This window comes from Belonocnema kinseyi, chromosome 9, assembly GCF_010883055.1.
Source record: "Belonocnema kinseyi isolate 2016_QV_RU_SX_M_011 chromosome 9, B_treatae_v1, whole genome shotgun sequence".
Classification (NCBI taxonomy): Eukaryota; Metazoa; Arthropoda; class Insecta; order Hymenoptera; family Cynipidae; genus Belonocnema; species Belonocnema kinseyi.
The window spans coordinates 25518285-25530200 of NC_046665.1; the positions used below are offsets into that span (position 1 = coordinate 25518285).

General features: G+C 29.3%; 1 protein-coding gene across 1 annotated transcript in view; it reads left to right on the forward strand.

The window, feature by feature from the left end:
• The first annotated feature begins 5395 nt into the window (after positions 1-5395).
• Positions 5396-11916, forward strand: part of LOC117180362 (voltage-dependent calcium channel type A subunit alpha-1) — a 617877-nt gene continuing 611356 nt past the window's right edge. Inside the window, exon 1 of the mRNA XM_033372824.1 lies at positions 5396-5508. Coding sequence (XP_033228715.1) covers positions 5488-5508 — 21 coding nt within the window. The 5' untranslated portion in view covers positions 5396-5487. The remainder of the gene's footprint in view (positions 5509-11916) is intronic.

Below are 11916 nucleotides of genomic sequence, written 5' to 3' on the forward strand. Positions count from 1 at the left end.
AAGTTCAACAATACGCTTAAGATTACGATAAGCGCGAATACCCCGTGGAAATCGAAAATTTCCTCGATACATTTCAAACACGAACGTCGAAAAACATGGTTTCTCATTCGGATTAAAAAAACATTCAATTAATATTAACTTTTGATATATTTTTTGATACTCTATTCAACGCTAGATGGATTTTTCGATTCAAAAATCATCAGTTTTTATTTTTTTTAACGGAAACTATAATGTTCACGAAAAAAGTTTAAACGGGTACATGCATTCATTTTTAAAAAGCTATCGAGCAGTATTTTTCATTTTTCCAAATTCGGACTTTTGATTTTGACTCGTAATGTCACCGCGCAGACAATACTTTTACGCGTTTTCGAGCGCTCAGCGAGTTATTGCATCCAGGGGCTCAATTTATAACTTCTAAAATTGAATAATTGTAGCTCAAACATGAAAAATTATAGACTAATTTCAAACTTAAAGAGGTTCTTTCACATATATTGAACTATTAAAACCTCTGGCCTTTTTTAAGGTTTTTAAAACTCTTTTAAAAACTTTCTTTAACAATTTTTGTTGTGATTTATTAATAAAAGAATAAGTGCTATTTAGTCTCCAGAAAAGCAATTTCAAAAATATTTAAAGCCTTAATAGTTGAGACATTTTAAATTTGTAGTCTTCAGTATATTGAATAATTTCAAATTTAGAGCTATTTAAATATGTCAACTGAATTTTTGAATGGAAAGTGTTCGATACTAATTTTAGATTGAAATCTCTGAAATCATTTCGTTACAAATTAAAATCGTGCAACTTCAAGTTTTATTTATTTTTTGATCATTTGTCATCCTCCCACAAACTTTTATTTTTTTTTGTAAGAAAATAACGCCTGATTTTCGTAAAAATTAACAAATATATATTAAAGCTTCACTCAAGGTAATTTTTGTTCAAAAAGCTTGTTCCTGAAAGATTAACTCTTATTGTTTCCGATTTCGTTCTGTCACTCAGGGATTGTGTTTTTCATAGAAAACATTGAAATGTGGTTTTTCACGTTCATAAAATTATTATTGAAGGTCACTCGGGGTAATTTTCTGTGAAAAATATTGATTAACAAAGAATATTTGTCAAACAGTAGAATGGATTTTTTCGCCCGAGATACAAACGTAAATTGTACTATAGCAAAAACAACTGGAAAAATTTAGACGAAAGCCAAATTTGGTAAAGAAAACAAACCTTATTCGACCTATAAATAATAATTTTATTCCCCGAAAGATTTCTAAAAAATCTCTTCGAAACACTTTTATTGCAACAATTCAATAGAAGAAAAATATTTGTTATAAAAATAAGAATAGTAAAATTTTTACATACAATTCTTAAAATAAAAAATCTGTGTGTCAAAGCACAATCCAATCCGACTCTTCTTTCGAAAGTTATCCGATATACAGACAACCACAAATGCAATAACAACGACGACGTAGGCGCCAGAGACTCTTCTTATTATGGATGAGAATGTGATAAAATAATCATAGGGCCTTGAAAAAGCGTTTTTCGCCTCTTGACTTTTTTCCATATCAAGCTTTTTTTGCTTTAAATGTCCATTTTCGTTTGGTTTTTTGGATTTTGAAAATCCTTTAACTTTGGTAAGTTTGATTTTATCAAAAAAAGTTGTCAGGATAAAGTGTTCATATTTTTTGTGCCATAAATGGCTGTCGATAAAATTTTCAAATTTTGAAAAAAGTGGTCTCAAAAATTTTGAAAAAGCTTCAACTTTTTGGATTTTTATCAAAAATGGCTGTTTAACGAACTCGATCTTCCTTTTTGGTCCCTCGAACAGTGTGTCAAAGCCTAATACAATCGGGCCAGTCTTTCGAAAGTTATCCGGTATACAGACAACAACAACAACGACGACGCCGAACAGACAAACAGACCCGGACGTAAAAACTTGTTTTTCTGACTCAAGGTGCCTCAAAATGTTGATATTTGATAATATCCGATAAAGTTATTTTTCATAAAAAAACTAATACCTTCTCATTTTGGATGAGAATGTAAAAATTATCAACAAGATTTGTAGAAAATGTTTCAAAGAATAAAATGATTGCCCGGTAAGTTACAACCGAAAAATTAAAATTTCAAAAAAATGAAAGTTGTTCTAAATATTGAGCTAGACTCGCGACCGGGACAAATTGTCACACACACACACAATTCAGAGTGACAAATTTAAATTTGGAATGTTACGATTATAATTGTTTTATTTTTTCTATTTGTATTTCAAAGGTAAAAGTATTTCATTTTGATTCTTAAAGAACAGTTAAATAAGCATTCATTTCGAAAAAATCAAATAAGTTGGAGGTTTCTGAATGTTTCAAAGAAAAGAACAAAATTTGGAGCTTATCAAGAATTTTGAAATATTAGGAAAACAATAAAAATTTCTAGGTAGATTTAAAATGATTTTTTATTTCTAAAAAGTACAGAACTCAAAGAGAATGTTTAAAAATATTACAAAACATTTCAAAAGATTTACAATATTAGAAAAAATCTGGAAACTCTTAGAACAATTTTGTGTGAAGGATTTTACAACAATGTTAGGAAAAATGGGAATCCGTCTAAAAGACATTTAAAAGTTTCGAAAAATTTTTTAAATAATTTAAAAAGATTTGAAATAATTTAAAAGAGAATAGATACTTTTGATGATTTTGAAATGTTTCGAAATTTTGCCTTTTTATTTTGAAAAAAGACATGATTTTAAGAGGAGATATAAAAATATGGGACCACTGAAAAAAATTCCAAAAGGGATGAATGAAAAATCCCAAAAAATGAAATCTCCGGCACCTGAATAATAATTTTATAAAAATTGTATTTTAAAAAGTACATTAAAAAACACGTGCGCTTTGAAAGAAAAAAATGTTCTGCCTAAAGTTTCTTCGTACCTACATAATAACATTTTTGAACAAACTTTGCAGGATTCAATTCAACAACGATGTGTATCAACATTTATTTTTATTTTTTTTTATTAATAAAAAATTCAATTTTTCAGAACTTGTTTTCATATTTTTTTCAAATACTATGCACATTTTCAGACAAATCTTTTCATCCAGAAGTATATATTCGATTATTGCATTTTCATTAAATAAATAATATTTAATAAACAATTTTTTTAATTGTTTAAATTTAGGAATTTTCTAGTTCGGTTATTTTATAATTCAGCCATTTTCTTTGGGCATTTTTAAAATTCCGTAATATCTTATTGTTCGGAATTTTATTTATTTTATTTTTCATGAATTTTCCAATTCAACTTTTATATTTCATGACTTTTTTAATTTTGGGAATTTTATTATTTGGTTATTTTTCAATTTACGAATTTTACAGTGTTGAAAATTTTATTTTTCTAGATTTTTCAGTTGCTTTTTCCAAAAAATAAAATTCCCACATCACTGTAAAAATTCCGAAATTATAACATTGTCGAAATATAAAAGTCCCGAATTGGAAAATTCTCGACAATATTGACAATCTTACCGAATTTGAGAATTGCCGACAGAAAATTTCCGAATTATACAATATCCAGGCTAGACAACTCTCTATTTTGAATAATTAAAAAATAGTTTGTAAAAAAATTTTTTTTAATAGAATAATAAAATATTTTTACCAAAGAAAAAACTTTTTTAATGTTTAAAGTATCTAAAAATTATTGTTTGAATATAAAATAACAATAATTTAACAAATGTATTTTTGGATAAAAAGAGTTATTTGAAGATGTGCATTGTATTTTTGTACATTACAGAAAATGCTCGCAAAAATAAAATTATTATTTAAAAAAATAAAAAGAAAAGTCGCGTTAAATCAGCCTGCATTGAATCCTGCAAAGTTTGTTTTATTTGAAGTTCACATGTTTTAAATTTATGTATCACATTTTTATACAATTATTGTTATTTTAAATTAATACAATAATTTAAAAAAATTAAACATTAAACAAAATTTTTATAATAAAAATATTTGATTATTGTATTTTTAGTAAATAAATAATATTGATCACAAAACTGTTTTCTGAATTTCTGCAATTTAGGAATTTTCTAGTTTGTCTATCTTATCATTAGACAGCATTCGGCCTGGAGTTTTATTATTCGGGCATTTTCAAATTCGATAATATTGTAAACTGCCCAGAATTTCATTATTCTAGAATTTTTAAATTCGGGATTTTTATGTATCAGCATTTTATTATTTCGGGAAGTTTACAGTGTCGAAAATATTTCAAACATTTAGAAAGATTTATAAAATTGTAAAAAAATCTGGAAGATTTTTAGGCAATTTTTTTGCAGAATTTTACATAAATTTTACGACAAAATGGGTATCATTATAAATATATTTAAAACTCCTGAAAAACTTAAATAATAATTGGAATTATATATATATATATTTTTTGAATAAGCTGTATCAATTATAATAATTTAAAGTTTATTTTAAAATATATTTTATGGAACATGATATTTTTTATGAATGTGCCAGTAGAATTCTGTTCGTCTAATTTTGTTTGCCAATGCGAAACGTAATCTGGCTTGGAACTGTCGTCTTAACATCTAAAAACCGAAAGAACCATTTTCCTATCATTTGGAATTATGATTTTATTTTTATAAAAACGTTAGAAAATATAATAATTAAGAAATTGGAAAATATATACGAGAACTTGATTAGACGAATAGTCTAAAAAAATCCGTAGAAACTGCAGACTACAAAAATAAAAATAAAAACTAAATAATATTAAAGAACTATATACAGACAATATATATAATGAAAATTATAATTAATCATTTTAGAATTAGTGGAAAATATATGAAACCGTAATATAAATTACTCATCGACTTATATTTGTGGTATTTTTAAAAATAACCAAATTTTGCAAAGTTATGAATGTAAAAATGTTTTAATTGGTAATTTATTTTCAATCCAAATGGTTCTTGTCCGATCTAAGGAGCTGTCAAGAATTACGTAAGAACTTTGGGGGGGGGGTCTTCGTAGTTGCTTACTGTTTCTTACATGGGGTAGGCGGGGGGTCAACTGAAATCTTACGTAAGATTTCGCATCGTCTAAAAAGATCAGTTTTAAATTTTACCGCAACTCCAAGTCCTGCAACATTAAAATAATGTTTGTTGGCGGCATTCAGCGGTGTTTAACGTAACTATACCACTTGCTGTTGGTATTCACTATTAGTGGTATTCACACTCAATCGGAAAAATCTGCTGAAATGGCGTCTGGTGTTTGTTTGCTAACATTGAAACAATAAAGTTTAAAAAATGAGCTCGAAAAGAGGTGAACTTTGCAGACGCCTTTAGGTATGACACCTGTAAAAAATTTTACAAAGAAAAATCTCCAGCAATGCAGCAGCAATTCGCGAACGAATTTTGGAGTGATTTAAAAAAAGAGAGCGGAAAAGATGACTGTTTATTAAGTACGAGAGTTTTGGAAAAAACAATAGATTTGCTTCAAAAGGCATCTAAAAGGAAAACTTCAATGACGAACTATTTTAATGAGGTAAGTTGATGTAAGATGAAGTTGACAGTGTTGAAAATAGTTCAAGATTATTAAAATAGATTTGACTAAAGTAACTTAACCTCAAAAGTTGTCAAATGGAGAGTAGGCTGGAGTAAAAATGATCAAAGGGCCATGGGTAGTTGAGGATGCGTAAATCCATTTTTTACGCTTCTACTATTTAATACTTAAATTTCATAGAAAAAACTTAATTAAATGTTTTTAAAAATTCTCTAAAAATGTCTACGTTTGTTATTTAAAATTTCATGGATCTAAAATTCTTAAATTTTATACCAAAAATGTTACCAAATTTAATCAGTTCCTATTAGTTTAAAAAAAATTCTGTGGTACGTTTATATAGTCATTATTTATGATAATATAAATAATATTGTATTTAACTAAAAAATAGTGTTTTTTCCTTTCACTTAAGAAAACCTTTTTTCGATAATAAAATTGTATAGACAATGCTTACTGTTGCTTATATGGGGGGACGGGGTGGGGGTTAAAAATCCCCAGAAAAGTGCTTACGTAATACTTGAACAGCCCCTAAGTAACCATTAATTTGCCTGGAGGGGTCTACTGAGAGTTGCTTACAGCGCTCCAAGTGGCTGTTGGCAAAATATATCGATGGGACTTCGCGGGTGCTTTCTACGGGGAGCGGTGTGTAGAGGGGAAGTGACTTTTTTCGCCGGACGCGCCGTCTATATTTATGGCGGGCAACTAAGCCCGCACCGCATCTACGTTTATAATATCTTTGCTCTTCTTCCATTATCTCGGCAATCTCCCACCTTGTCTCTGTCGATACTATCCAGCCAGCGCTATCGACACCATATATGGCTACTCTCAGCTGCTCTCTTGGCACCTCTTCGAAAATCGCCAAAATCCGTCTAAGTGTTTGCGCATCGCCGGATCGCATTTCGCGCACGCCTTTCTGCCAGCACAAATTGAATTTCAGAACACGTGAATGAAAATCATCTCAAACTCAACATACCTGTCAGTTAATTATCATATTACTTGTATATCAGATATGAGACTCTGCACTTTAAGTTCCATTTCTGGTTGAAATTAAGTTACTTAGTTTAATGCAAAAATGAAATTCATCTACATTTAAAATTCATCAACTTGTATTACTGTGTAAGAAAATCCTGGCATACATGTAGTCTACTTTCATTTATAGACTATTTATTTTCAGGCATTTTAATATTTTCTTGAACATTGTTTTTCACATATTTGCATCACACATCTGAATGTTCAATATTTATTTATATATTTTACACAACAAAAATTGCAATTTTTCTTTTAATTTATGCTTATAAATTCTCGTTATCACTGAAAGTGAAAAATGAATAAGTTACAATCTGAAGGTTATATGAAGCTGCACATTTACCTGATATCAATCTTAAATTCAGAAAAACTATCACTCTCGTTTTATTTTATAGAAATTATCTTTAAAAAATGCGGGTATTGAATTTCTAAACATTTGGATGTTTGTGATGCAAATGGATATGAGAGAATTGCAGAGTTCGTTTTTAACACGTGGACTCCCTGCTGTCATTAGCATGTGCACTGGATAAATTGAATGTCACTGACGCTTAATTCAGTATAAATCTTATAATTCTTGCACAAAATAATCTATTGCAAACCATTGTAGGAAGAGAATTACAACTAAATAACCATTGAATTTAGAAATAAATTGCTGCATCAATTATAATATACAATAGCAATATTATTTATCTTGAATTTATTTAATTTTTGTTTAATCAGAATTGTACTAATCAAATGTATTACTGAATACTTCTCATTCGGAAGAATTAATTCTTTAAATTTTTAATCTGCATATCTACTCAGTTAAACATAACCTGAGGTGACATACAATTGGCAGATTCACGCTTATTGAACATTTCTGTGTGTGCATCGTATTTTTACTATTCGTTGTGAACTTTTAAGAACTCCATTTCATATTGAATCTCAACCAATTCATGTGCACATTAATGAATCGTAGAATTCCCATAGGAATTATTTCAGGTTAGCCAGTCTCATTCAATTCTATTCACTAAGCATTTTATCGAATGTGGAATGGCAGATTTAAAGCACCGCGCTCAGGTGACCGATTAAAAATATGACCAACCGATTGCATTTTCATTCTTTCAATCTGCAAATGACAGATACGCAATTCAAACCGAATCGATTTTTATCGGTTTTTTTACTGGGAAGCAACTTTTATTAATTAGACTTAGTTGAAACTTCACGGAGTAATTCCAACCAGTGTGTACGATAATGGCTGGATGTCAGGAAAAACCTGAAAATCAGGGTATTTTATTGTCGAGGATTTTGACAAAAATCTTTAAAAACTCAACCAATTTATATAAGAGGAATTTTAAAAAACTATCTAGGTTAATAAATTAGAAAATTTTATTTTTTAATTTTAAATTGTCTTATTTCGCGTAAAAAAGATGGTATGCTTCGAGTATTACAAGATTAAGATTCTGGCAATTGACTAATGGTCAGAAAAAATGAAATGTTGCACAGAATAAAGTTAGGGAAGTTTGAAAATAAAGAGTAGGATTACCGTGATATAATGTTTTGTTAGTAAGTTATTTTCTTACTTTTATACATGTTGAAAATTGATCTGTTTTAGTTAGAGCTTCATATTTATTGGTAGAAAGCTAATTTTTTCGATCGAAATTTCTTCTTTATTGGTTAGACTGCAAGTATTTGGTTAAAGATTAACTCTTTTGCAAAAGTTCATCATTTTAGAGAAAGTTTTTTTTCTCTCTTAACTGAAACATTTTTACTTGTTGAAAACTCGTCTTTTTGGTAAGAAAATCCAACTTTTGTGTTAAAAGTTGAACTACTTTGTTAAAATCTTTGTTTTGTTGAAGATTCATTATTGGTATTTTACATTCTTGTTTTTTATTCGAAACTAAATTATTTTGTTGAAGTTTTGTGTTTTTGGTAAAAAATTAATACTTCAGGGTTGGAAATTCTACTGCTTTGTAAAAATTTCGTCTTGCAGGTTGAAAATTTGTGTTTTTTTAAATCAAAATTTGACCTCCTTTGTTAAAAATTTATTTGTTTGCTTGCAGATTCATGATGTTAGTTAAATATTCATCTTTAATTGAAAATTAAACTATTTTGTTAAGGTATTTATTTACTGAAAAATGATCTTTTTTGTTTGGAAATAAAACTATTCATTTGAAAATATATGTAGAAAATTAATCATTCAAAAAGAGATTATTGCACCCGGAATTCAATTCACTTTAATTATATTAACAACAGAAAATTATTGGATGGTAAAAATGTCATTATATTCGCTAAAGTTAAACAAATAAATAAAAAGAAAACTTTAAAATATTTTCGATTTCAGCTTTGTGATTTTTCACAGTGGTAAAATGAACAATGACTAAACATGGTTTTTGACCATAAAAGTCCTGATTTTTTTTTCCACAAACGGTATATTTACAAGTATTTTTCTTCACATTCAGTATTTTACCTGTATCTGATGTTATAAAAGTAGCTTTTATGAATGCCAAAATTAGTTTATTATGTATATTACAATTTTACGATTGTTTTCTTTTTTCTTTTATTGGATGCCGATTCATTATTTCTCACGCGGATTGAATACAGACGCCTGAGTATAATAAGATGTTCGTTCCGAATCTGCTCGAGGAAGGTGTTGGTTCGAAGTTCGTTTGAAGAAGGTTTTGGTTCCTAATATCTTTGAAAAAGGTGTTGATTCCGAACTTTTTGGAAAAAGGCGTTTGTTCGCCGAAGCATTTCATTCTTGAAATTTTGTAGTGGTATCACTGACGCAGGGGATCGAAGTTTTCTAATATAAATGTTCCTTCTTTTATTTCAGCTTTTAATTCATACTATTTTGCATAATTATATGTAACTAAGATAATACGACACCAGTTTTTACATGTGTTTTGAAATCACTATATCATGAATTAATTATAGTATGGCATGCAGTGTGGTGAGTATTGAATAAAATAATGTTTTGCAACAGATAAGGACGTCCAGGATAATTATAGTTCTCGTACATTATTAAATTCATTAACATAATTTATTGAAGAACAATATTATTAATTTACTTAAGAAAATTGAGGATATGTATATTGTGTATAATGCCTAATACTATTTAGTATATTCATAGAATCTTTGAATATTTTTTTGTTCCAAACAAAATTATATATACTTTTTGAATAAACATGATCGTAAAACAGTCATTATTTCAAACATAAGTAATAAATCACTGCATGATTTCATTAGAAAATGAGTGACACTCTAGAGGAATAACGTCGCTCGAACAGATAAATTGTAAATCCTTCTTCTTTTTCGTATTCAATTGAATTTTCATCAAAAAAAATGTATACTTAAAATTTTGTAGTGGTGCCGCTGATGCATGATTTCAAACTTTTTCACAACTAAGGTTTCCCTTTTGTAATAAAATAAGTTTCCTGTGAATCTAAGAACTTAAGTCAGATTTAATTTTGCCGATTTAATCAAACCGAACGATGACCTACGCGAAATAATAAGTTTATGCAAAATAAAAGTAAATCCTAACGCTGCATAGGCGTATTTCAAATATGAGTACATCGGAGAATATCTTTTTGTTGTTATTGACACTAAAAAATCTGACCAGAAGAAGTACCTGCTACAAAAAAACCGTATCAAAAGAAAAATCAATTAAATAAGGAAAAAAAGGATTTACAATTGATGTGATCAATTTACAATTGATCCTCTAGAGTATTACTCATTTTATAATGAAATTATCGAGTGATTTCTTACTTACGTTTAAAATAATTACTTTTTTCGATGATCATGTTTATTTAAAAAATATACATAATTTTCTTTGAAAAAAATATATATTCAAAGATTCTACAAATATATTATATAGTATTAGGCATAATACACAATATATGTATCTTTAATTTCTTTGAGTAAATTAATATTATTGTTCTGCAATAAATTATGTTAATGCCTTTATTAATGTAAGAGATCTATAATTAGCCTGGACGTCCTCTTTACGCTGATATAGACAGGTTTACTATTAATAATATACTATTCAATTATCTGTTGCAAAAATATACTTTATTCAAGACTCATCACACTGCATGGCTCACTATAATTAACTCATAATCCAGTGATTTCAAAATAAATACAAAAAGTGGTGTCGCATTATCTTAGTTTTATATAATTATGCAAGATAGTATGAATTAAAAGCTGAAATAAAAGAAGGAACATTTATATTAGAAATCTTCGATCCTTTGCGTTAGTGATACCACTACAAAATTTCAAGAATGAAATACTTGGGCGAACGAACACCTTTTCCCAAAAAGTTCGGAACCAACATCTTTTTCAAAGAGATTCGGAACCATCACACTTTCTTCAACCGAACTTGGAACCAACACCTTTCTCGAGGAGATTCGGAACGAGCACTTTATTCGACTCAGGCGTCGATACATAGATGAAATCTTTGTCAAATGTCCATATTTCCCTGCAGCTGAGCAAGTAAGCCGAGTAACAGTAACTAAAATTAAACGCGAGTGTGCAATATAAATAGTTGGAGATCATCTGTCTCTCTCGTTGCTAAGTTTCTCCCTCTAACAGGTCAAAAATTTTACCAACGGAATACTACCAATCTTCGGGTATGAGTTGATAATTATATTAGCCAGGGTGCGCTAGGCTGTATTAACGATGTTTTTAAAGGTGTCGCTGTAGTTATTTAGGTGTCCAGTGATACCTACCGTTTTCCCTTAATTGGAACTGCCCAGGCATACTTGGAGAAAATATCGGCTCAAGGCGATGTCAAGGTACCACATCATACCTTCCCTCTCAGCGAACTTTTTTTATTTTTCAGCGTTGGTCTCGACCTCGAAGCTGAACGGGGCGCTATGGCTCTGAACCGGCAGCTTCTGCATTATATTACAGTGGAACACTTAAATTGAACTGTGTATGAACTCTGTTATGCACTACCATGGAGGTCAAGCCAAAGGCGCGTTGCCGTATTGCAATTTTTGGGTAACAGCAATGCAAAGTGACGTCCGTTACTCTATGTTACTTAAAAAAATATATTATGAGATTTATACTAAATTAAATACAGTGAAACACTTCAATAGCCCTCCCTTCTATAGTCATTCTGAGAATTGAAGCCGCGCCGTAGGTAGGTATAACAGGAACTGCGCGGGGGCCGCGGGGTCTGCGTTTGTCACTCAGGCGAGCAGTCAAGCGTGAACAAACAAAAGCGGAACGGGCTACTATGAGTTCGTTTACACTCAAGGTCTGCTCCAAAATCAGCGCTATAAAAGAGTTTCATTCTATGTGGGGAGTCAAATTTTCAACGAAACATGCGGGTTTATTTTTTTATTATTTACAGAAATTTAAATTTAAAATTAAATTAAATTATAA